The sequence below is a fragment of the Diplotaxodon limnothrissa genome, linkage group LG14 (genome assembly GCF_057381915.1).
Source record: "Diplotaxodon limnothrissa isolate DT_005_m linkage group LG14, D_limnothrissa_male_GT1.1, whole genome shotgun sequence".
In the NCBI taxonomy this organism is placed as follows: Eukaryota; Metazoa; Chordata; class Actinopteri; order Cichliformes; family Cichlidae; genus Diplotaxodon; species Diplotaxodon limnothrissa.
The window spans coordinates 1447162-1475047 of record NC_140609.1 but is presented as its reverse complement, the minus strand read 5'-3'; the positions used below and the strand labels follow the sequence as shown (position 1 = coordinate 1475047).

The following is a 27886-nucleotide window of genomic DNA, read 5'->3' as shown; positions in this document are numbered from 1 at the left end:
GTGTCATGTGTTATTTAAACCAACACAAATATGAGCAGAAGGTTCAGGATGTCCTCGTCACAGTACAGAGGAATCAAACAGACGGACTACATTGTGCTCGACATGCTGTGTTGGTCTCAGACTCATGAATTGTTAGCCAAAAGCAGCATTTGCAAAGGTCACCTTTTAAACAGACAGTGGTATTTTAACACTAAGAAAGATACCATTGTTTTTCATCGTGGGATGCAGTATCAGTAACATGCTGAACTGGGTTTAATTAGTAGTTTTCTGTGTAAATTTCAATTAAAAGAAATGCATAAATCTTAATATATAAGTAAGCTGGGAGTTTATTTCATTTTATTGGACAATATTTTAATTGGCTGATTCTATTATGGTGTAGCTGATTTATCATTTTTATGTATTAAAACACAAACCCACATTAATTCAAACTACACTCTAACATTGATGCTGACAAAGCTGAGTGGTTTTTTTTTTTTTTTTTTTAAAGTCAGGTTTTCCATTTGCAGTTCTGTTGTCTCACAATGGAGGACGCAGGAGCAACGGCAGGAAAACTGATGCCAGCAGCACTAAACATGATGGTGAACAACAACAACGGGCTGAGACAGACGAGCTCTCAGGAGGTGAGGATGGCTGTCCAATAGCACCCAAAACTTGTTTCTTTAAAAAATGGAAATCCAGAGAATTTTTAATATTTGTGTCCATTCAAAAATGATAGCAGACCCACCGGTGCATGAGTAACATGAATCAGTTATTAGACTGACTCGTTATTAGAGCCACATCTTTCAAAAAGGGTCCCGAAATCTTTGTTTTTGTCTCTTGATATGCATGTAATTCTTTCTAGTGGAAGGTTTGACATCCAATTTGGCTGCTCTTCCTTTCAGTGTGTTTTTAGATCCACTCCTTTGAAGGTATTATCTTGTGCCTCTACAATGCATGCTGTCTCCTTTAGGAGATAGTTTTGGTTTCAGTACGGCCCGATCGTGGATACAGTCAGTCTCCAGAGGCCCATTTGAGCCTGGAGAAAGCCTGCTTTGATGTTTGGAAGCATTAAATATTTCAGTGTGATCAGTCTTTTCCTCATTCACACGGAGTGTGTCACGTTAGTGACATTTTAAAAGGACTCTCATTTCTGGTATGTGGACAGAGTGAAAAGGAAGCAAATCTGAAGAGTGGTTGAGATGGTTGTTCAGGTGTGGTCCGTCTTCCTGCACGACGATGCCACTGTGGCACGCGCTACTGTTCTGGTGTTGCCTTTGAATTTCCTCCCTCAGGTCCTTGAGGCTCGATGACTGTCTCAAACCGGGAAACAAACCCTTCACGTGAAGTTCAGGCCAGTTTAAAACAGAGGTGATGTTGCACAATGAAGGACCGTCGTGAAATCAACAAGCTTCACGGTAGCAGTCTAAAAATAGTAGCTGTGCTGGGATCTGTGTGAAGACAGTCGTTCATTAGGCCGTTCTTAATATTCTGTATGTGTAATTTTGATGCAGTAGTGTCAGTAAGATTGTTCATCTCAGGCTGTTTTCCCACATGAACTCCTTACAGTGGCAGGAGAGTCATTGTCCAGAGTAGCCTTAGAGACTGGAAACACTCTGCTTTTGGTGAGGGAGGCAGGTCACATGATCATCACCTATTCACTGCACATTTCTCACATTCATGGTGTTGGACCTCATGGAGCCTCTGCTGGCAGGATCATGCTCCATTACATGGAGAGATGTGGATCTAGAAAAGTTCAGGGCTGAGGTGTATGTGTGAAAAATGATTTGTAGATTGGGAGTGTTATTCTTCCTTAAAACATTTCACTGCGGACAAATTGTGCTTGTGTATAAGGCAGGACAATATATTTATCACGATATATATTTGAAAATTCGCAATAACGATATAGCTGACAAGATAATTAATGCAAACAAAATACTTTACAATTTCACAACTTAGTGCAAACACCCCATCAATGTATTTTCACTTAAACAAGCAGCTGATGTAACAGTGCAAATGCAAATTCCTCGCTGACAGTTTAACCAAAAGGCATTTCCAGTGGAAATGGGCTGACATATCCTGAGCATAACCATGTATAATATCCACACAAGTTAAAAAGAGCTGCTTTGCAACATCAAACTGCAGTGTGCCAAATAAAAAAAGTCAAATACATATTTTTGGACCATAAGGCGCACTGTTGATTTTTGAGGAAAGTAAAGGATTTTAAGAGTGCCTTATAGTCCGAAAAACACGGTAATAACGACGGCTGGCTTGCATGCGCTACCAAAAATGTGCTTTGTTGTGCATCTGATGGACGAAAGCCAAACCAGTTCCAGTTCATCCGTTTCATTCAACGATCCGCTTTCCCCCTACTAATGCTCCGTCGCTGCCATGCGTTTTTGGCCATGTGCGTATGAAAACAAAGGCACTGAGCACGCGCATTTACCCATATTCTATCGCAATATTTCATTTTCTTATCGTTGCCTAACATTATACCAGTATTACCATGAACGGTATGATATGGCCCAGACCTACTTGTGTACATAGTCACTCTCCAGAGCAGGAGAAACTCTGCTAGGTTGATGTTTGAATGCATGAAAACATTTTGGTGTCATCAGTTTTTTTCCTCATTGCAACAGATGGAATGTGCAAATGTAAGCGAAGAGACCTCTCCACAGAAAAAGAAAAAGAAGGCCCCCTCTTTGGAGTCAGCCAATCCATTTGAGACTATAGCTGCAGGTATGCCAGTTATGCAAAAGTGTGAACGGTGTAGTGTTGTGTATGGTTGGTTACTTTAGTGGAAACAAAAGAAAACACACTACTTTTTTTTCTTTTTTTTTTTTTCCTTTCCTCTGGCTGGCAGCATGACGTCACAGGAAATTAGAGTGAGGCTGCTTCATAAACAGGATGTGATTGTGTTAAAAAACAGGATATAATTTATTGACCTTTCAGTGGAAGTGGTAAGACTCGATATTAAATGAGAACAGCTCGCATCTTTTTGCTGCTCTGAAATGATGTCAGCAGATACGTGTCTTAGTGCAATTGTTCCATTAGTCATGCAGCCTGATTTTAAATTTCTGCAACGATACCTGCTTGTATTTATATACGTATCCACATTAAAAACATACTGAAAAAATGGTGAAATGACAGCTAAGCAAAGACATCTGCAGCACGCCTAACATGGACTTGCTTTCTTGTTGTGTTACAGGTGTGAGCAAGGTGCTGAGCGTGCTGGTTTCTGAGTTTGCTGAAACTTTAAGGTATTTACACAAGTCAAGACTGATTCTTTCCCATGATGCCAATTAAACATGGCTGATCAACATTTTCTCATGAAAAAGGGGAATGTAGTACCCTACCAGCACCAGCTTTATCCTGATGGGTGTGCACAAACCTTTGACTGTTACTGTAGCAGAACAGCACTGGATGTTTGGCAGGATCCAGATAAAAGAATATATACTCAGCAAAAATATAAACGCAACACCTTTGTTACTGCTCCCATTCCCCATGGGATGGACGTAGAGACCTAAAATTCATTCCAGATACACAATATAACCATCCCTCCCAAACAGTGGTCACAAATCAGTCCAAATGTGTGGTAGTGGGCACATCTGCTATATTGAGATAATCCATCCCACCTCACAGGTGTGCCACATCAGGATGCTGATCTGACATCATGAGTAGTGCACAGGTGTACCTCAGACTGCCCACAACAAAAGGCCACCCTGGAATGTGCAGTTTTTTGCGCTATTGGGGGTCTGGGGACCCAGAACCGGTCAGTATCTGGTGTGACCACCATTTGCCTCATGCAGTGCAACACATCGTCGCATGGAGTCTATCAGATTGTCAATTGTGGCCTGTGGAATATTGGTCCACTCCACTTCAATGGCTGTGCGAGGTTGTTGGATATCCGTGGGAACTGGTACACGCTGTCGTATACGCCGGTCAAGCACATCCCGAACATGCTCAATGGGTGACATGTCCGGTGAGTATGCTGGCCATGCAAGAACTGGGACATTCTCAGCTGCCATCTGCCCTGAACAATGTGAACCATGATTCATCCGTGAAGCGCACACCTCTCCAACGTGCCAGACGCCATCGGATGTGAGCATTTGCCCACACAAGTCTGTTACGGCGACGAGCTGGAGTCAGGTCAAGACCCCGATGAGGACGACGGGCATGCAGTTGAGCGTCCCTGAGACGGTTTCTGACAGTTTGTGCAGAAATTGTTTGGTTGTGCAAACCAATTGTTCCAGCAGCTGTCTGGGTGGCTGGTCTCAGACGATCTTGGAGGTGAACCTGCTGGATGTGGAGGTCCTGGGCTGGTGTGGTTACACGAGGTCTGCGGTTGTGAGGCCGGTTGGATGTGCTGCCATATTCTCTGAAACGCCTGTGGAGACGGCTTATGGTTGAGAAATGAACATTCAATGCACGGGCGACAGATCTGGTTGACATTCCTGCTGTCAGCATGCCAGTTGCACGCTCCCTCATTGCTTGTGGCATCTGTGGCATTTTGCTGTGAGACAAAACTGCACATTCCAGGGTGGCCTTTTGTTGTGGGCAGTCTGAGGTACACCTGTGCACTACTCATGATGTCAGATCAGCATCCTGATGTGGCACACCTGTGAGGTGGGATGGATTATCTCAATATAGCAGATGTGCCCACTACCACACATTTGGACTGATTTGTGACCACTGTTTGGGAGGGATGGTTATATTGTGTATCTGGAATGAATTTTAGGTCTCTACGTCCATCCCATGGGGAATGGGAGCAGTAACAAAAGTGTTGCGTTTATATTTTTGTTGAGTGTACCTTTGGTGCCTTTACTGCACCAAGTCCGTTCAAGTTTAGCCACAAGCAGCAGCTCATTACGTGACCTTTTAAAACGGGGATGTGATGCTGATTTCCATTCGAATAGAATCAGTGCTTTTGCAGCGATCGTGCCCGACCTTGGAGCTCGCCTCTGAAGGGACGAGAAAGACAGTCTCGTCCGAGCAGTCAATTTTGGCCAGGTTACAGTCCAGGTGAACGGGCGAGTCGCACTGTTTGGGGAAACAATCAAATATGTCCTGGCCAAGACCACAACACGTGTGACTGTGCAATACCACATTTACCACACACGGAGGAGACAGAGGCAGGAATCTGTTATGAAACCTATACAAAACTTTAAATTGTGTTAACCTGTACCTGGAATTGACAGAAGGGCTTAACAGGGATCTGAAATTGCACCACCCAGTTCACTGAGTCAGACTTCCCTGAATTGACTGGCAGTAACTGGTGTAACAAAAACTTTGATGAACCAGGAAATGTTTGGCTGTACCAAGAATAGAGCATAGTGTATAACGCAGGGGTGCCAAACTTACGGCTGGCAGGTCACATCTGACCTGTGATACAGTTATACCGCGAGATAATTTCATGTCTGTTATTATGTGGAGCAAATCTTCAGCCCTGCTGAGAATCCATGCAGACAGAAGTGAGACTTTACTTTGATGGGCACACCATGTGGCCACACGCAAAGACTGACTGGAATCCAAACTCGTCCAGGTTTTAAGCTCATGTATGTTCTCCATAGCAGTAGCAAATCCATACAAGGCTTTTATGAAAACACTGAATAAAATGGCTTCCTTTACAAAGACTAAAGTTACAGTTCAGTACTGAAAATGACATCAACTATATACAAAGTCTTTGATGACAGAGATGCAGAAATGTGTGCATGTAGCACAGAGCCATGGCTCAGTGTCGAAATGAGTCTCAGCGGCTGAATGTGCACGTGAAGCCATTTATAATTCTTGTTTGATCTGCTGCTCACCACAAACACCAATGTTGGGCTTTTAACTGTATTTTCGTAAGTTTTAAGGCTTTTGCCACTAATAAAAGCCTCCACTTCATACTACACAAATTCATTAAACAGTGAAATGAAAGAAAAGTTTGTTTTTAACTTTCCACCACGGTTTTTCATAACTAGAGTTAATAAAGTAATTCTGTAATATCATGTAGAAAAATGGCTAAACATGTAACTTGACACTGACAGAGTTTCACTGGTCCGGCCCACTTAAGATCAAAGCGGGCCGTATGGGTCCCGCTTAACAATGAAATTAGGGACACGGACTGATACAAAATGTCTAATTTGAAGGTAAAAATGTGACTGAGGAAGAGGAACTTAGCTTAGAGCTCAGAAGCAAGTAAATTGATCATAAATGACAAATGTCAGGGAAGTGAAGCGTTTCATTCTGTTCCAGTCTAAACCAAAATTATTGCTGGCTTAAAACAACTGATTACTTTTTGTTGTTGCACAGCTTCATGGTCAGTGTTTGTCCACTGTTGTAGGGAGAGAGCTGCTGCAGACACCTCACAGATGAAGGAGCTGGAGGCCATTTTGGCTGAAGCACGAGACCTGGAAGGTCACCTCAAAGAGAAGAAGAAACAGCTGAAGAAAACACTGGCTCTTATTTCTGATAAACTGGAAGGTTAGTGTGCTGCCTGCTCTGTCACCTGTGTGAGGGAGCACACCTTTGTTTGTGTAGTGCACTTATTCATTTACTAAAGTAGAACCGGATTCTAAGATTTGTTCTCTCCCAGTGTTCTGTGCTGCTGTTATAGTACATTTAAGAAATATGTTATTGTTCTGGGTTTGAGTCAAATGTGTCCTTAGTCCAACATAATGGTGACAATTTGATTATTGAAGGTTTACAATTCAGTTCGTTGTAAAACTCATCTGACCAAATGCATCATTATAAAATATCCATTTCAGAATTTTCTTCACAGCATAAAAGCGAAAAACAAAAACAAAAAAAAGCATAAATGAAATTTAATTTAACCTCATGACTCTTTATAAAAAAACAAACCCTGTACACAAAACTTTGCTAGGTTTATCCTCATTCGAAGCAAAATGCTGCAATAATGCAGTTTTGTTTTCTGCATTTTGATCTTAGGGTGCCCCCAAGCATTTCTTATGAGAATAAATGTTGTTACCAGGTGTTTAAATGCAGCTTTATTTATTGACAGAAGGCTCAGTGACTCGTGAATGTTTCTGAAATTGTACATTTTAAAGTCACAGAGGTTTCTCCAAATGTGTTCTGTGTTAATTTGTGCATTACCTTAACAGTATCATAAAATCAGTTTTACTTTTTTTATAGCAGTGCATGAAATAGCAGATATTAAAAAAAAAACCCTCACGACCTTCATTTACAGATAGCTGTGGAAAAACAATAGAAACAAAGGATTTTATTTCAACACAGATTATATCGACACTTAAGGTTTTATTAAGTCTGAAAAAAGGCATGCATGCTTTAACATATCACTATGACATGAAAATAAAGGAATTCTTTAAATGAGGGTCTTTGCTTTTAAGTCAACATGTACACAGTGTAGGTGTGTCCCTGTGAAGTCACATGTACATCCATCAGACGTCTAAGCCGTGGCATTGAATGTCCCGTGGAAGCCATAGGGGATGTTGACAGGTACCACCGCCCTGCCCAGCTCCTCGAATGTCTTGGCATCTAACACCAGAAAGAATGTACTCTTGTCCTGGAGAGAACAGAGACATGGGTAAAGAAATACTTGGTGTACAAGACAGTGTAGAAAACACAACGGCACGATGTCCAAGCTCGTGCTCAGCCATGTTTTACATTTGTATGAGGAAACTGTATCTATAAAGAGTACCCTGTCCAAAATGGCTGAGCCTGACTAACCTCGTCTGGAGTGATGACCACAGACATGATGACACCATCATCCTCCTCTGTAGCATTAGGAGAGGGAACAAAGACCGGCTCAGATGGATACTGACCAGGATGTTCCCACACCTGTGAGGGAACATTTACACACAATATCACATTCATGATGATAAAAGAAAAATCACAATAACAATGCTATCTCAATACCTGTGGGACAGTCCTCTCTAACTTTGTTTACTGTTTGTTAACTCCATATTACCCACAATTTTTATGGATTGTCTTCAGTCTTATACTAGTTATATACCAGGCCTCAGGGGACCCCTGGTATATAACTAAGGCCTGTTGTTTTTCAATACAACATTATATAATTTCACAATGACACAAAAAGTTACTACATATACATACAGTAATATACTACACTAGATTTCTATATTACCAAGGCTGACATCAGCATAAAACACTTTAATATAACCCTTTCCCCTTTGGGGTGAGTTGCGCTCTCTGTGAATGAACTAAAATAGAAACAGATATAATTGGTTCTATCTGGAAACTGTTGATTTCAGTTGTGGGGGTTAATTTGTTCCACAGATTGGAAATGCGAGCTCTCTTTTCTTTGCTCCAATAAAACAACGTGCCTTCATGCGTTTTCCGTGGAGATCCATCTTAATCAGCGTGTCCCCTACAAGGTGTCTAAAGCCACAGCCATAGAAGTAGCGGTAGGGATGGGTGTTGAATTTGTGATAGTTGATCTGAGGAAACTCCAGACCTCCGTATTCATGGAGATCCTCCCCATGCAGGTCCTCATGAGTACAGAACACCTGCACAGGTTTAAAAAAACAAAAAAAGCAACACAGGTAATCACTGAGATTCAGGTAGTGAAAGTGCTACATGTTGACATTTTAATAGCAAAGTCCAATTAAGCGTTTATATAGAAGAGACTGTAGACTGTAAAATCCTGTTTTTGCGGGATATTTACAATAAAAAACTGAAACTATAAGAATGGGAGTAGTAACATGTTGATACATGTATGTTAATCATGCTGTTTGCCCTACCTTGTTCTTGGCAATTCTTACAGAAGTAGCTATGCTGTTCGGCAGGGTAATCAAGTTCTGGTTATAGGGTGTGTCAGGGCCCACATTGAGAGGCAGCACAAATCGCCGGGGGAAGGCTCTACTCAAGGTGTTGTACACCTGACGAGGAAGATCTTGTTAACTTCAACAATAGGGCTGCCACAAACGATTATGTTGATAGTCGACTAGTCACCGATTATTTTTGCGATTAGTCGACTAATCAGATCATCATCCATTGGATGTACAGCATACAGCTTATTGCACCAGCAGCATCTGCTCTTATAACTATCATTAGCTTACAGCTTGAAGTGTTTAAGGTATGTGCTAACTAAAAATAAAGACAAGATGATAGTCTATTAAATTTTAATGAAATTTGCAGATTGTTTCAGTGAAGCTTAATAAACTCAGCCGTCTGCTCCTTGCTATCTAAAATATAACAGGACACCGGAGTATATACTCCAGCATCTCACACTTCTGATGATCAGCTGTCTGCTTGACGTTTATTCAGCTGTGTAAAAACTATAACTTTAATCTCAGCCAAACCGATTTACTCAGCAACAAGAAAAATACTGAAAAAAGCCAAACAACAACATTTTTAAGTTATCTAAGTGACTTATGTTTGTTTAACCTGAGTAGCGAAAGACGGCGGTGGGTTTGAAAACGATTTGCCGGGAGTCCGGTGTTCTCACGGCTCTAGTGAGCCTTGCCCCCAGCTAGCTATCGAGCTAGTGGGTAACAGACGTCTCCGAAAACGTCGGAGCGCTTTTGAAAATATGTGGTGTCTTGATAAACTGAGCAGATATTTGAGGTTTACACAGCTACATTCTCGCCTGAAAATATGTTAAACGTTTATTTTGTGACCCAGAAAGAATAATACGAGTAACATTAAAACTAACTAGCTGCCGCCATTGTTGGAAACTGAGCAGGGCCGCGATGGGTCGCGCTATGAATTCTGGAACAGTTTCTTCTTCTTTGGGGTTTTACGGCAGCTGGCATCCTTGTACATGCAGTGCTGCCATCTTCTGTTTCAGTCCGTTATTACACTCTTAAATCCTACTAATTCGTGACTAGTCCGACTAATCGTGGCAGCCCTATTCAACAAGCAATCTTTTTTTCAGATAAACCAAAAACAGCATAATCATTTTCCATAAACTGCACAGGAAAGTTAGTAATGACCTTTACTTAACTAACTTACCTCATCAAGAGCTTCTCCAGACTTACGCATGTTCTGGATGTTGTAGCTTGTGATTGCCTGGCCATCATCTGATGCACACAAATCTATGATCAAGAATCCATCCTCCTCATATGCATTGATCTGATGGAAGGTTGATAGTGGCTTTGCAAGATACTTGAGGGAGCTTACCTGAAACACAAAAACAACAATGGAAATGCACTGTGGCACTGTTTACATTCATTGATTACATAATAGTTCATATTAAAATAATTTTACTTAATATTTAAATTAATCTGAGTTTTTTCACCTTTCTAATGGTTCCAAAACTCGCATAGGAAAAAAAAAAATGTAACAAACCATCTTAAGTTACTAAATGTTCAAATGGAAATCGTCACTTGAAACTTTAGCATTTGCAACATTTATGGAAAGCAGATATCATCTCTAATAGTCATAACGAAAGGTTTCACATCACAGGTCTTCACACAAGTTTCCAACCCACTACACCCATGGTGTCACAGCTCTCACAACCAAAGAAAGCAACGGATACACTTAACCAAAGCTGAACTACTTAACTCTAAACACAGTGAAACACAGGAAAAAACAACATAGCTAACATTTTATCTAACATTCACAAGCGTAGCTACTGTAAAGGTCAATCAGGAACTAATATTACAGGCTAGAGCAGAGCACCAGGTGTCAGGTGGAAATTGGCATTCCTTTTGCAAGTTTCACTCATACTACAATGTAGGGCTGGACAACTATGGCCAAAACTAGTATCACAATTATTATGATCAGTATTCAGATCTCAGTCATTAGTTACGATTATTCATTGATTTTTAATGACAAAAACAATAAAGTTGTGTTTTTACGTCTTCACATTTCTACGAATCTTTGTGTCCAAAGATATCTTTATTTTTAGTATATCTCTTGAAGAAAAATTATGACACTAATCACCTTTACATTGTGCTACATTACTGCAAATTATTCTTTATGAATGAACCTTTATGGAAAAATGTGTTTATTCACTTGGCCTTAGTGCGTCTCCTAAAAGCTAAGTATAAAGTCTTTCACTAAATTCCTCAGCTGTGACATTTTCCCTGCGATATGTTGCAGTTTTTTCACTTCAGAAAAATATATGTAGTAGGTAGGGGGTGACATTTTTTGTCCAGTGTGTTGTTTGGTGTTTTCAGTACGTCTTTGTGAGCTGGATGAATCTGCTTGCATGATTTCGGAAGATTGACACTAGCAACCACTGCATTGTCTTTCTTGGGGTTAATGCATTAATTGCACCATCCCATTGCACTCACACCCATCGCGAAGAAGTGCTTCGAGAGGCTCGTCATGAGGCACATTAAGAGCCGGTTGCTACCCACACTGGACCCACAGCAGTTCCCCTATCGCCCCAACTGGTCAACAGATGACGCCATCGCCACCACCCTACGTCTTGCCCTCACCCACCTGGACAATAAAGACATGTATGTACGAATGCTGTTCATAATTTCAGTTTAGCATTTAACACACTCATTCCTTAGCAACTGATTGTTAAACTGAGCCTGCTGGGCCAGAACACCTTCCTCCGTGGCTGGATCCTGGACTTTCTGACGGAGAGACCTCAGACAGTCCGGATCGGTAACAGCACTTCTAACACAACCACACTGAGCACTGGAGTCCCTCAGGGCTGTGTGCTCAGCCCACTGCTGTTCACTCTGCTGACTTATGACTGTGCAGCAATGCACAGTTTGAACCACATCATCAAGTTCACTGATGACATGACTATGGTGGGTTTCATGCGCAAGAACGACGAGTCAATGTACAGAGAGGTGGTACAAGAACTAACAGACTGGTGTAGAGTCAACAACTTGTCTCTGAACGTAGACAAAACAAAGGATATGATTGTTGACTTCAGGAGATCACTGTCCACTTAACATCAATGGATCCTCTGTGGAGGTCATCAAGAGCACCAAATTCCTTGGTGTCCACCTGGCAGAGAGCCTCTCTTGGTCCCTCAACACCAGCTCCATAACTAAGAAGGCCCAACAGCCTCTCTACTTCCTCCGGAAGTTGAGAAAAGCCCATCTCCCACCAGCCATTCTCACCACCACCTACAGGAGGACTATTGGGAGCATCCTGAGGAGCTGCATCACTGTCTGGTATGGTAACTGCACCCTATGGATCACAGTACCTTACAACGGATAGTGAGAACAGCTAAGAAGATCATCGAAGCCTCCTCTTCCCTCCATCACAGACACTTGTTGCACCCACCAGCATTGTGGATGACCCCACACAACCCTCTCACACACTCTTCACCTCTGGCAAGAGGTACCGGAGCATTTTGGTAACAGAGCATAACAGAGCATAAAACACAGGAAAAACACAAAGGAGATTTTCCTGGCCTGTGTTTTTATAGCAGATAACCACCTTAAAAAATTTCTGCAGTAGAACGAAAACAGAAGAAAACCATGAATCAACATATAAACATTAGCTGATGCTGCTGAAGTGAAGCAGAGCAAAGTTAGAGGTTTTATTAGAGACACAGCCAAGTGTTTTGCAGTTTTGCATAATTTAAAAAAGTTAAAATTTCTTCAGTATTGAACAGCAGAAATTAGACTTTGTTCTCGGAAGTCAGTTAAATTAAAAACAAAAACAAAGACACAGCGGCCAACAGCGCTGTACATAACGGTAGATTGGTGTGTGGTAAAGCAAGCGAATAATGCAGAAAAGAGGGTTTTTAGATGGGAAACTATTCTCGAAGTACAGAGAGAGACGGAGAGCTCTGCAGGAAGTGATTTTACTGTGGTGGAAGCAAAACGGCAAAAGTCAGAGAGAATTCATGACGATGTTTATGTGAAGCGAAATGTGAGGCTTAGTTTGGATCTTCTTTTGCTACTGGTTCAGTCAAATTTGTTTGGAGAGAGACAAAGCCTACAGCTTCAAGCAGAATCGAGCGCAAAAAAAGATGTAAACACAAAGCGTGGACCTGCCAATGAATCAGAATCTGTGAGCTGTTGGCTTTTTCACCCGAGTGCTCGTACACGGACACGCCGTCAGGGCTGAAAGCCGACAGCTCACTGATTCTGATCCGCGGGTCCACGCTTTGTGTTTACGTCTTTGTGCAGAATCAGTGTACCTGCTCTCATTTACTGTTTAAGCTGTTTGGTGGTTGTCGAAATTTTGTAAGGTTCAACCTGAGATTCTGGCATTTCGGGTAAAATAAATTTATATTTAAAAATCGATTTATGATTTTAATGAATCGATATCACATTATTAACCTCCTAGGACCTGGCGTCCACATATGTGGACATCGCATTTTGGGTTGTCTAGACCAAAATACTGAATTTTGCTCTAAAAGGGCCTGATATCCACTTACAAGGACATTATACTGCCACTGTTCCATCAAAATTTAAAACGAATATCCTCATACGTGGCTCTCATTTTTCTTAGGAACAAAAATCAGGTAAAAAAAAAAATCTGGTGATTCTTTGTTTTTACATTCATCGGGCTCCAATATGCCCAATTATCAAAGAGAAATTAAAAATGCATGCCGTGGAAGAGTTTGGGTCTTAGGAGGTTAACGCTAGAATCAATTAAAATCGGAAAATCGATAATCAAAACCTACCCCTAGTTCCAACATTGGTTTTATGCAGACAGATGGGGCTGTAAGTAATCCAGAAAAGTTGGAACACCTGTGGGAATTATTAGCACCAGCTTTCAAGGCTTGATCAACCTCCATTGCTGCAGATCAGCTTTAAATCAAATGCAGGACCACTCAGACCGCTGCTTTTGAGTCCAGCCAGTCCTCACAGACCCTGCTTTTCCGGCTTCACCACATCCCAGAAGATGCTGTGAAGCAGCCCCAGGTCACTGTCATAAGGTTTCCACCCGCAGACCGGCCAAACTGAGCTAGCAAATCAAGAACTGCACTCAGATGTGTCACTTCCGCCAACCACTCAGCTATCCTAGACAGTTCTCAGCTATACTAGATAGCGTATCCTCACAATATGACTTCATCTGCCACCAGGCTGTCATCATTCGAGGCCTCCCCTGGCTATTAACCACCAGTCTTAAACACAACTGGAAGTGAGCTCTCTGTTCCTTCTGACCTCCACCATATTTGCCATTGCCGCCACCTTTGAAAGTCCGCCCAAGCTTCTCTGGCCAATTGTAAACATACATCCTGCCAACTAGGTCAAAAGATGTGGTTGTCCGCTAACAGCATTCCATTATGTACTGAATCAAAAAAGGTTCTCTCCAAATTTCATTTGTCCCATGATCACTCTTGTTTCTGTTTACCTAAATTTTCCCAGAAATATGAAGATTCATGTCTGAGGTCCACGAACCAGCTGCTCCTGGAGATTCTGTTATCCAGGTTTATAACCAGAGGCAATAGAGCCTGTGGTGGCTCCTAATCTTTCAATAACTTACCTTTTCACACTGGAGCTGTCCAGTCTCTCAATCATTTTAAAACACTTTGAAAACCCATTTGTTCTTGCTTGCTTTTAGGTTTAGTTGAACAGAATACTGTGATTTTCATGCAATTAATTCTCTTTTCGTTTGGCTCTCAGCGAAGGCGGTCGCACTTTTTCTCCTCTCCTCTCCCTTATCTTCCCTGTTTAGCTCCTCATGTCCTTGTCTTGTCTCGTGTTTTTTATTACTTTTCCCTGGAACATTCTCTCTCTCAGTCTGTTCTCTAAAACCTAAAAGAATTATGGATTGGATCAACTGGTCCCTAAATGCAATTGACACCCCTTTCTCAACGAGAAGTCTGGGCTTGGGTGAGCCTGAGTGCTGAAGCTATCTACCTATTCGGAACCATGGTAACAGGGTTCTGGCGGATCGGAGCTGGCTTGGCCCTGACTTATCGAAGAATTAAGAAAGCAGAACCGGCTGTTCAAACCCCCACGAGGCTGCCCGCTGGGATTGGAACGATGGGAGAGGCGTGAGTTTCTCAAAATGGGCTCATTGAGTCAGCACGGATAAGATCTTGGAGAGGCTACGGCTGCTGTGAATACTCAGAATAAGATCTCTGACTGCAGACTGGATACATCTCGGAAGGGCTCGCTCGGAATAAGATCTCTGGGCACAAATTGGATGACATCTTGGGGAGGCACACTGCCGTGAGTTCTCAGAAATCGGCTCCTTGAGCACAAGAAATGACAACATCACAGAACGCAATATGGCGAAGCTCACAGCTCTCCAACGGGAGATTGAGAGACCAGTGTTGGACTGTAGAACTGCTTTGAAATTCATGAGCTGTTCGCACTGAAGTAAAAAGCACCATCACTTCATGCATTTTAACGTTTTCTGTTAAACCAGTAGCTACAAAATCCTTCATTTCTCTTTCTAATGAATCCCACCAAAAGTGAGAACTGAGTAAGGAAATCGTTCTACTCAAGCCGGGATAACATGAGAACTTGGACGTGTGACTCCAATGGAGCACCGTGGTGCAGGGGGAGGCAGGGACGAACTGCCTCCTGGGAGGTCTTGCCCCGTGTCGGATGGTGTCTTTGATTCCCCAGGCCACCAACCTTACAGGAACCAAGCTGGATACTGGCACGCTCTGGGGAATTGATGCTGGTGGCAAACTGGTGAGAGAGAGAGCATTAGGCTTGATGTTCCTTGGCCCTGGGTGGTAGGAGATGGAGAAGGTAAAGCATGCAAAGAATAAATCTCAGCAGGCCTGCTGGACGTTTAACCTTTTTATCTGTTCTGAGATATCTTAAATTCTTATGATAAGCCCAGTTCATGAATAGTGCTCTGCCCCCTCTAGCAAGTGTCGCTATTCCTCCAAGGCTAACTTAACAGCCAGAGATTCCCGGTCATCAACATCAGTTTCTCTCAGCAGGACAGAGTCTGTGAGAAAAGAATGCACAAGGCTGGAGCTTGCCCTGGGGACCTGAACGCTGCTAAAGCACGACTGTCACACCACTCCCTGATAACAACTGTGTTGAGTCTGTTCCTTCCCATTCCATGCAAGGCCACCTGGGTTGGCTGGTAGACTGTTTACTTAGCCTAGCAGGGCGAAGGACACTGTCTCAGCTGAACTATGAACACGCACACACATACACTTACACTGATAAGCACACACTCATCCCCCTCTCTTTCCAAACGCCTTCGATGCTTGTTTCCTGCGGGGGAACACGGTGGGTCTATGTGCCGCGCTGGAATGGTAGCGCTGTGCAGGGCGACTGCTGTTTTCGCTTCGGATTACTCCTCACCCCCCACCCAATCCTATGGCTTGTCATGTCTTTCACAAAGTTGTGCTGTGGACATATATGTGCTTTTTTTGTGCAGAGGAGTTTTTTTTGTTTCCTGTTCTCATGCTGTCCTACCATGGAAGCACAGCATGAGTAGAGGTCTCTTTTTTTCCTCTTGTAGTTTCCCACTGTAGTGTACATTTCAGTGTTTTTGTGTAACGCTACCGATCTCTGACCTGTATCCCCATGTAATGTCTGTGTTGTGTGTGTGTGTGCGCGTAAGCTCGGGGGGGTGTCCCATTTCACTGGAGGGCAACCTGCATGTGGCGAATAAAGCTTTGATTGATTAATAAAACAAGTAAATAAAACTTTAGATTTTTTGTTTATATTTATTGTTAATTTAGCAAGTGTTTTTATACAGTGTATATTTTATATAACTTGCACAGCACTTTGGTCAATAGAGGTTGTTTCAAAATGTGGTATATAAATAAACTTTGACTTGAATTGATGTTCATGTTTCCCATATCAAACCTGTCCACACCCGTCCATTGGGAACCAGTATCATCGCCGTAAATTTGTAAAACTTTAGTTGTAATATTTTCACTGTAAATTAATTCACTGTTATATTTTAAGAGTTTCGGTCTTTTAGGTTTTAGTTTCCACTTAAATTCTGCTGTTGGGGCTCTGTGACACCATATGGGCACTGGAGTTAGATTTGTTTGCACTGACTAACAAGTGCCCGAATACATATGGAGCATTTCTTAAATAAATAATATAGCCTAGAATAACGTATTCAGAAAAACTTTAGGCTTCTGTTTGGTGGGGGAAATTATATTTCTTTGGTGTTACTCACCACTTAAAAGCACTTGAGTGTCTTTATGAATTACACCCATGCAATTTATAGGTGCAGCTTAATGTTGTTTGAAAATTTTTTTTATTTTTTATTTTATTTTTTTGACATTTTTTAAACTTTTATTTAACTTTTTTTCCCCAACAAATATAAGACTGGTTCACATCCAAAATAATAACACTACACAGCACTAGAATATTACAACATTATGTCCATAACTGTTGTCCTCTAGGATCCAGTTTATAGGTTACTCCCAGTGCTTCCAGTGGTCTCTTCCATTTGTCCACAAAAATTCGGGAGCTCCCATCAATATAATGTCCCAGCCTGATCAGAGTCATAACTTCAATGATGAGCGACTTCCATAGAGAAATTGAGGGAGGCTCAGCCCCCACCCATCTCAACATAATGCTTTTCCTGGCCAACATTAACAGTGACTGAATTACATGCTCATGTTGTACCAGTGAGACAGGAATATATCCCAATATACACATTAATGGGTTTTCTGTCACCTGATGACCAATGGCTGTACTAATATTGGCGCAGACCTCTTTCCAAAATGACTGAATAATAGCACATTCCCACAAGCAGTGGAATCTAGTGCCCACTCTGACCTTACACTTGAGACAGTTTGGAGATATTCCCATATTATACTTACTATAAATATATGGAGAAATATACACATTGTGCAAAATTTTGTACTGCAGTTCTTTAAATCGGTTACAAACAGAGATTTTGGATGGAAGGAGCAAGATTTTGTCCCATGCCTGTATATCTATTTGACATTTAAGCAGCGTCCCCCAAGATTTTCTCAACCATGCCAGTTTATCCACGATTAGGGCATAAATCTCGGAATAAAACTTTGATACAAAATGTTTATGCTCCCTTTTATCCAGAAAAAATTTCTCCAACCGAAAAGAGGCAGTTGAGATTCGTAATGTTTTAGCATTTTTTAACACATAATTTCTCAATTGCAAATACTTATAAAACTCAGTCTTTGACATAGAATACTGGGACTTCAAGGATTCAAATGATTTAAACTCACCATGTTTAAAGAGGTCATAAAACCTCTTTACACCTACTTTATGCCATCCCACAAAGCTTGACCCTATGTTTTGTGGCAGAAGGTCTGGATTATTTATAAACGTTGACAAGATATTAAACGGAAGACTACTGTTAAAAATTTTTCTCCGTTTTCCCCACGTCCACATAGCATTATATATCAGTGGGTTATGCTTTATTACGTGAGGTAAGTCATTTAGACGTTTCCCTAAGAAGTTAACAGGTGAGGATGGTTTACATAATACTTCCTCAATATTTAGCCATGGCAGATCAGAATGTTCATGTATCCAGGAAGAAAGAATCCTCGCTTGTATTGAGAGGACATAATTTTCTATGTTTGGCACTCCCCACCCGCCCAGATCTTTCAGTAACTGTAGTGTCTCCAATTTAATTTTGGGTTTTCTTCCTGCCCAAATGAAATCCACCATAGCCTTGTTAATTACTTTAATATCTTCTGATTTCAAGATTGCAAACAACATGCCTGTGGGATATAATATTTTCGGTAGGATTACCATTTTAATGAGATTTATTCTTCCCAAAAATGATATCGGAAGTGATCTCCATCTTGTCAGCATCTCCCGAAGATCTTGAACCATTCCATTAATATTTTCTCTATATAAGTGTCCAACATTTGGTGTAACTTTAACTCCCAAATATACAAAACCTGATGGTGCCCAATGAAAGGGTTTAACATATAAAGGTTCATTATCCCCTCCACTACACAAAGTCATTGTAACAGATTTATCAAAATTTACTTTGTATCCAGATATAAGACCAAAATCCTTGATGCACCTAATAAGAACGGGTAAAGAGTTAACCGGGTCAGTCAGTGTCAGAAGAATATCGTCTGCATAAAGCAGAATTTTATGTTGTCTATCCCCAATTTTAACTCCAAGAACACTTGGATTTTGTCTAATGGCCATGGCCAAGGGCTCGATGGCCAAAGCAAATAATAGTGGTGACAATGGGCTACCTTGTGCTGTACCTCTGCTCAGTGAAAATGGGGAAGATAACAAGCCGTTAGTTAACACAGATGCTATTGGCGATTTGTATATAATTTTGATCCACCCCAGAAAGTTTTTTCCAAACCCAAATCTTCTCATTATTTCAAACATATATTCCCATTCAATTCTATCGAATGCCTTTTCGGCATCCATAGAAACAACAACCCCAGGGATCTGATGAAAATTTAAAAAATGAATAATATTAAATAGGCATCGAGTATTATTATAAGAATTCCTCCCCTTAATAAAACCTGTCTGATCAGCATGCACGATAGAGCACATTACTTTTTCTAGCCTAAGAGCCAGTATCTTTGAAAGTATCTTATTATCAGCACCAAGAAGGCTAATAGGCCTGTAAGATGAGCATGACTCTGGATTTTTATCTTTTTTAGCTATCAATGTTATATTAGCCTGGTACATAGATTCTGGGAGTTTCGATTCTTCAAATGCTTTATTAAAAACCCTTAATAATAAACTATTTAACTTCATTTTCATTACCTTAAAAAATTATACTGGGAAACCATCTGCCCCAGGACATTTCCCTGACTGGAGTGCAGATATAGCTTTATCCACCTCTATCATTGTTATGGGTGACTCCAGCAGGCTTACCTGATCTTCAGAAAGCTGAGGGAATACTAAGTCGTTTAGGAAGAAGCCTGAGTTAAGCCTTGTTATGTCCATCTCAGATTGATATAGGTTTGTATAGAATTCTCTGAAGCACTCATTAATCTGACGGTTTCCTACTTGTCTTTCACCATTCACATCCACAATAGCTGTGATAAAGGAACTTGATGGAGTATTCCTTGCAAGACGAGCCAGAAAGCGGTTAGGCTTACTAGCTGATTCAAAAAGCCGTTGTCTGGCAAGAAGGACATCTCTTTCAGCCTTTCGCATTATCAAATTACGCAAAGATGTCCTGGCAATATTAAGCTCACTTAATGTTTCAGCTGATTTTGTTACATAGTATTGTTTCTCCAGCTTTTTGATATTATTCTCGATCTCTAACTGCCTTATTAATCGTTGCTTCCTTTTATGACTTGTGTATGAAATAATCATCCCTCTCATGTAAGCCTTATAGCTATCCCATAAAGTTCTCGTGTCTATCTCCTCTTTATCATTTATTTCTAAGAATACTGTTGTTTGCTCTGTTATGAAATGTATAAATTTCTCATCCAAAAGAGACAGTGTGCTCATCTTCCAAGACCTAGAGCGCTCAATATGTCTCATGGGTTGAATGGCTAAGACAACAGGAGCATGGTCAGAGAGACCTATATGACCAATATTTACCTGCTGAACTAACTGACTGATACACTTGGACATAAAAATATAATCTATACGAGATGCTGACAAGTGAGGGTTAGAATGGAAAGTGTACTCCTTAGATAGTGGATTATAGTGTCGCCAGACATCTATAAGGTCAAGCTCATTTATAATTTGCCAAAGGGCTTTGGAATTTTTGGTCAAGATAGATTGTGGGGGAAATTTATCCATTTTAGGGCATAAAACACAGTTAAAGTCACCCGCTAATATTATATTAGCACAGTCCATGTCCACTAATTGACTAAATAATACCGTATAAAATTCGCCATCCTGTGCATTCGGCGCATATATATTACCTAGGAGAACAGTTTCCCCATGCAACATCCCTTTAACCAATATATATCTTCCTTCATTGTCCTTGTGAGTGGCTATAACGTTGAAGGGAAGATTTTTGTGTATAAGGGTAATAACCCCCCTTTTATTTGTGGAGTAGGATGAGAAAAAAATTTGACCAACCCATTCTCTACAGTATTTTCTGTGTTCATCATCTGTCAAATGGGTTTCTTGCAAAAAAGCAATGTGAGTCAAATCTTTCTTCAGAGAATTTAAAATGGACTTTTTTTTCACCACATTGTTGGACCCTTTAACATTCCAAGTACTTATCTTAACTGACATATAGGAAAAGTAATGTATATATTGTGCTGTTTACATATTTAACCAAATCTACATTTAACCAGTCTGAGCCTATTAACCAAAATAATTGAGCATAAAACAAGAACACTGGTTCCCAGCAAAACCTGAACACAAAGCCTGGAAGCCTCAACCCTCCCCAACACAAATAACACAAAATAACAAAAAATAAATTACACATCTAGATGTACCCTACTCTAAAGTACAGCTGTGGGGGGCCACAAACGCGTAACATCCCTGCACTGGAGTCTATGTCAAAAATCAAAGTCTCTATACCTTAGCTCATTATCAATACTATAATGCTGTAAGCCTCGAATTTGTAACTTACGTTACAATGACGCTGTCGTGCACCAACAGTTTATTTAGGTCTTGGAAATTTGCTCACATAGTCCTTGACGTCCTGGGTGGTCGCGATGGAGATGCTGGTGCCATCGGGGTTAAATATTTTAATGATGGCTGGATAAAGGAAGGAATATTTGATCCCCGCCTCTCGGAGAGCTTTACGCGCATTCGCCGACTCCTTTCTCTTTCGAGCCACCTCGGCGGAGAAATCCTGATAGAAGGATACTTTTCCTGCCTCTGTGTTTACGGTACCTTTAGCCCTGGCAGCCTGGAGAATCCTCTGTGTATCGGTGTAGTAATGAAGCCGGACCAGTACTGCACGCGGTCCCTCCGTGCCGGTAAGCCTCATAGGTGGTCCAGTGCGATGGGCTCTGTCGACTGTAATGGCACCCTGTTGAAGGCCCAGGACTTCTGGTATCCATTTTTTTAAAAACTCCACTGGTGCTCTACCCTCCGCGCCTTCCTTTAACCCGACAATCCTCACGTTCTGCCGCCGGCTCTGATTCTCAAAGCTTTCCAGACGCTCCATGGCCTTCTTAAGCTGGGTCTCGAGAGCGGCAATACGTGGCTCATTTGTAGCCGTGACATCTTCCAAGTCCGAGACCCACTGCTCCACTGTTTCCATTCTTTCTATCAGATTGTCAAATTTCTCAGTGAGCTCGTCCAAATGTCCGAAGGGCCAGCTCTGTTCTAGGATGCCCTCTGGACCCAGTGGAGGTGGTGAGTGACAGGAGAATGGCGGCTAAGCTGTCATCCCTGTTGGACAACGTCTCCCACCCCATGCAGCAGACTGTGACAGCACTGAGCAGCTCCTTCAGTGGGAGACTGCGGCACCCACGGTGTGGGACGGAGAGATTTCGCAGGTCTTTCCTCCCCACTGCTGTCAGACTCCACAACAAAGACTTTAACTGAACAAACACACACATCCACACATGTGCAATAACACTAAGTGCAATAATCTTTTCTGGCATCGTTGTATTTTTACTCAGTTGTATATAGCATTCGTATTCTATTTTTATCTTATTGTATATTTTTATTCTATTTTATTCTACTGTATATAGTATATTATTTTATTCTATTCTGTACAGCTGTGTACTGTATTTATTCTTATTGTATTCTAATTTTTGCGTCATAACTTTTGCACTGTCCACTTCCTGCTGTGACAAAACAAATTTCCCACGTGTGGGACTAATAAAGGTTATCTTATCTTATCTTTATTGGCTTTATGACTTCGGATATCTTGATATCCATATACTTAGATATGTTAGAAGTCACCTTGTCCACAATCACGTCATCCCGCAGTGTACTTAGTGCATCCTCAGCGTCGCACATGGTCTTCTTTTCGGGGCAATTGCTAGCTACCAGGTCACTGCTAGCTTTTGCTTTGACTCCACGTTTGCTCATTTCTCTCTTTTTGCTTGATCCAGGGTGTGCGAAAAACTCGTCTAGAGACATTATATAGATATTTGAGGCAACTTGTTGGCAAAAATGAGCTAAAATACCAATATTTTACAGCTGTCCAGTGCAGAGCTCATAAACTCACGTCTGCTCAGCTCGACGCATCACGTGACCCCCGCCTTGTTTGAAAATTTTATACTCCATCTTCTTGCTAAATATGGAATCTATATTGGTATTTATTCAATTTGAGCACTCAAAATACTTTTTATGTACAGTGGGGCAAAAAAGTATTTAGTCAGCCACCAATTGTGCAAGTTCCCCCACTTAAAATGATGACAGAGGTCAGTAATTTGCACCAGAGGTACACTTCAACTGTGAGAGACAGAATGTGAAAAAAAATCCATGAATCCACATGGTAGGATTTGTAAAGAATTTATTCGTAAATTAGGGTGGAAAATAAGTATTTGGTCACCTCAAACAAGGAAAATCTCTGGCTCTCACAGACCTGTAACGTCTTCTGTAAGAAGCTTTTCTGTCCTCCACTCGTGACCTGTATGAATGGCACCTGTTTGAACTCATCATCTGTATAAAAGACACCTGTCCACAGCCTCAAACAGTCAGACTCCAAACTCCGCCATGGCCAAGACCAAAGAGCTTTCGAAGGACACCAGGAAAAGTATTGTAGACCTGCACCAGACTGGGAAGAGTGAATCTACAATAGGCAAGCAGCTTGGTGTGAAAAAATCAACTGTGGGAGCAATCATCAGAAAATGGAAGACATACAAGACCACTGATAATCTCCCTCGATCTGGGGCTCCACGCAAGATCTCATCCCGTGGGGTCAAAATGATCATGAGAACGGTGAGCAAAGATCCCAGAACCACACGGGGGGACCTGGTGAATGACCTGCAGAGAGCTGGGACCAAAGTAACAAAGGTCACCATCAGTAACACACTACAACGGCAGGGAATCAAATCCCGCAGTGCCAGACGTGTTCCGCTGCTGAAGCCAGTGCATGTCCAGGCCCGTCTGAAGTTTGCCAGAGAGCACATGGATGATACAGCAGAGGATTGGGAGAATGTCATGTGGTCAGATGAAACCAAAGTAGAACTTTTTGGTATAAACTCAACTCGTCGTGTTTGGAGGAAGAAGAATACTGAGTTGCATCCCAAGAACACCATACCTACTGTGAAGCATGGGGGTGGAAACATCATGCTATGGGGCTGTTTTTCTACCAAGGGGACAGGACGACCGATCCGTGTTAAGGACAGAATGAATGGGGCCATGTATCGTGAGATTTTGAGCCAAAACCTCCTTCCATCAGTGAGAACTTTGAAGATGAAACGAGGCTGGGTCTTCCAACATGACAATGATCCAAAACACACCGCCCGGGCAACAAAGGAGTGGCTCCGTAAGAAGCATTTGAAAGTCCTGGAGTGGCCTAGCCAGTCTCCAGACCTCAACCCCATAGAAAATCTGTGGCGGGAGTTGAAAGTCCGTGTTGCTCGGCGACAGCCCCAAAACATCACTGCTCTCGAGAAGATCTGCATGGAGGAATGGGCCAAAATACCAGCTACTGTGTGTGCAAACCTGGTAAAGACCTATAGTAAACGTTTGACCTCTGTTATTGCCAACAAAGGTTATGTTACAAAGTATTGAGTTGTATTTTTGTTATTGACCAAATACTTATTTTCCACCCTGATTTACGAATAAATTCTTTACGAATCCTACCATGTGGATTCATGGATTTTTTTTTTTTTTTCACATTCTGTCTCTCACAGTTGAAGTGTACCTCTGGTGCAAATTACTGACCTCTGTCATCATTTTAGGTGGGGGAACTTGCACAATCGGTGGCTGACTAAATACTTTTTTGCCCCACTGTACGTTCACACAGAGCTGTAGTCTATTGACCAAGTGCTTTGTGGAACATTTAAGCCATACTCTGAGTGGGGCAAATTCAAGGGCAACTTCTGATCAGTGCATGGGATTATGATGTATGTGAATACATGGGTTTACAGAGTTGGTTACAGAATGGCAAAAAGCAGTAAAGAAACTCTGTTAGAGTTAGTCCTACCTTCCCAGTGTGTTTGTGGATCAGATGGAAGATTGTGTTGAGTTTGGGGTCCCAGAATAAGCCATCACTGATACTTTTTCTTCGTAGCTTGCCTGTCATAATCTTCAGCAGGTCCAGCTTGATGGGCTGTTCAATGAACACCACGTAGTTCTCAGACATTGCTATAACGAAATGAGAAGTTTCTATTTATGATTCTTTGCAGCGGGACTCAGCTCCAGTAAGACTATAGGACTATAAGAAAACCAATGATTTAAATCATTTTCATTCCATGCATCAACTCAGAGTACCACTCCATTGTGATACCTGTGCTTTTTTTATTCCCAAATTCAAGATGTGCATGCTTTACTGCATGAGACTTTTTGCTCACCAAAGCTGTGATAGTATGAAGGTTTGGTCTTGTCCACTGAAGGAATCGAGCACAGCACTGTGGCTCCCTCCAGGGTTTCATCTTCTGTTTTCTTGGTTGGTGGCACTTGGATAATGTTGTAGTATGATCCTGTCATGCCAGATACTGTTAGATCTTTGATCCGTAACCTGTAGTGTGGAAATGGATCTGATGTTTCTTAAATACCTTTCGAGGTGTAGGAATTTCCCATGTTGTATGTCGTACCATCAGGCTCAGTATGAGGGTGTGCTGTGGCTCCATTCACAGCAATGAATTTGCTCCAGTCCACCTAATAGAAACAAATGCAATGGCACAAAAGGTTTGCAGTTTTTATTGCTTCTATACCTACTTTTACAGTTTGATACATGTGCCACTAAAACTTAAGCTGCACGTATATCATTACACTCATGGTACCTTTTCAGTCTCCAGTGTGTCAGGGTCCACCTTGTGCATGATGTTGGTTTCTGTACTGACATAATAGTCACCTTTGTAGGTCACAAAACTCATGTTGGCATTGTCTGTGGGCTCTAGAGGGAAAGAAAGCTTTGAATTACTTATTCTATAGCAAGTGCATCAACAGGCTGCTTTGTCTTCAAGATACTCACTGTGTGATTCAAATCTTGACAGGAAGCGCTGGAAGACATTTTTACAGGGGTCCGGCATGGTTACAGTCCCAAACTCAGATATAGCAATGCGATTGTGCTCCTTGTTGGTCTGGTAGCTGTCGCTGGATAGGAAGCGGCTTTTGTAAGTCACTTGCCCATTTGATATTTTGAACTGGTGCATGAGAGCCATGCCATCAACCCAGTGGTTAAATCTGGAGAGAAATAGATGCAATGCAGAGGGGAGTGAGCTTCATGATGTCTGAAGCGAATGGATAAACACACAAAGACGCAGCACTCACTTGTGGTTTCCGATCTCAAACTTTCCGGGCCCATTTCTCAGGAAGTTTCCTTTGATCCATTCTGGGATTGTACCAACGATCTGGGTGCTGATGGGCCTGGGGGTGTCCTCCACTGAGCTCACAATCTTCTCGATAGAAGGCAGACCGCGTACATTTGTGTAATGATTGATGTTCTTCACAGACTTAGATTTTTTGAGTGCTGTTGGAAAAAAACATAATCAGAAAGGACATTGTTATAATTTAAGTAAAATAATGTTAGTGTGTGCAGCTAGTAGCATTTAATGTTTACCTGAAGTATTCTTTTTCTGATGTTTGACAGTATCCATGGCTGTGGTTAAGCCTTCTGTAGCTTAGTCTCTCTTCTGAGATGCTGCTGGTTCGTACGCTGACTCCTGATTTTATACTGTCCTTCTGACACGTACCATAGAAACAGCAAAAGAGGATGCAGTCAGACATTTCATGCTTGTTTAACTCTGTGCAAAACAGAAGCAAATGGCAATCAAAAATGTAAGCAGTAACAGATGATCACTTTATCTGACTGGAAAAAACAGCAAATAACCGTGTCCAGTCTTTCAAATCATTCCTTTGACTCTTTTAGTTAAGCTTAATATGCATGGTTATATATAGCATGGTGAAACCAGATGAACTTGGATGAGTGGCTTAGAGGGATGATTTTTTTTAAACTGATGCACATAATCAATCTGCATATAAAAATATTTTCTTTCTAAAAGGGGTCTTTTACATTTGGGTTTTTCTTAAGCACAAAAAAAAAGAGCGTCTGTTGTGTTCTTGTCACGTATCATGTTTCACTAATGTACTCAAAAGAATCAGCCATGAACAGGATGACTCTGCTTTTTCTGGTTTCAGTAAGGACACTGTGAGTGTCACTGATGGAAGTTCATTTAGTTCCTCACAAAGCTAGCAGACTTGTAGGTTTCCTGTATTCTGACACCTGATATTAAATGCATTCTCTTTTCTTAAATTTGCTGTTAATCAGCTTTAAGTTTTACATTTGAAGATGATGTTTTTAAAGTTTCAATGTAGAAAACCTACTGTACTGCAGTAGGTACTGCACCTGTAGCTCCTTACTAGGAGGAAAACATATTAACCAACATCAATCCACATTTTCCTTTCAGTTCAGTGAACTTCACTTATAGGTCATCAAAACCTTATCTGAAGATGTCTGTACCCCTTGTAGAGGTTTAATACCTGTACATGAACCGTTAATCCCACAAATCACAGTAAAAAGCCATGGAAAAATTATCATGGAAAAATCATGGTTTAACGTGAAACCAGGGATTCCAGGTTTCATGTTAAACCTGGAATCCCTCCTTTTGACACATGGTCTCTCCCATGAGTCAACTCATCAGAACTAGGAGAATAACAAAAAGGAAAAGGTTAGTTAGATCATTTCTCAGATAACATCAGGGCTTCTCCTCCGGAGTAACTTCACTCCAGCCCAGTAAACCCTGTGTTAGAGAATAAAATTAGTATTAATGTCATGTTTAGTGGGTCTAACTCTTCGCTCCGCCTGGAGCCTGCATCCACACCACAATTACCTAGAAACCAAAATCAGTGAGTAAATACAAACTTCACACTTGCAAACAACTGTAGGGTCATAGGAGTAATAAGGCATCCAACACCACAGGCACACGTGTGCCATGTGCAGTTTATTTCCCAAAATCATTAGAAACACTACTGTTGCCATAATTTGCCCAAATCATGGATCATCCCATGTTTTTATTTAAAACTACTGTAACCAGTGACTTTTCATAGGTAATGTCACTCACTTGTTTTTCACACTGTGAGTTCAACTGTGATATGATAATGGGCCC

General features: G+C 41.4%; 2 protein-coding genes across 2 annotated transcripts; one reads left to right on the top strand and one right to left on the bottom strand.

Moving 5' to 3' along the window:
- The first annotated feature begins 521 nt into the window (after positions 1–521).
- Positions 522–6446, top strand: tex12 (testis expressed 12). Its single transcript, XM_085370434.1, has 4 exons — positions 522–620; positions 2616–2715; positions 3185–3236; positions 6302–6446. Exons 1-4 carry the CDS (start codon positions 522–524, stop codon positions 6444–6446), a joined length of 396 nt encoding a protein of 131 aa, XP_085226560.1.
- A 938-nt stretch (positions 6447–7384) lies between these two features.
- LOC146618198 (carotenoid-cleaving dioxygenase, mitochondrial-like) lies at positions 7385–26377 on the bottom strand. The gene is made up of 12 exons (XM_085370015.1): positions 26341–26377; positions 26052–26250; positions 25753–25964; positions 25562–25674; positions 25334–25436; positions 25130–25258; positions 24763–24923; positions 9913–10080; positions 8700–8837; positions 8283–8465; positions 7666–7776; positions 7385–7501 (listed from the first exon to the last, which is right to left on the bottom strand). The coding sequence occupies exons 1-12, from the start codon at positions 26375–26377 to the stop codon at positions 7385–7387; spliced, it is 1671 nt and encodes a 556-aa protein (XP_085226141.1).
- Positions 26378–27886: the final 1509 nt, after the last annotated feature.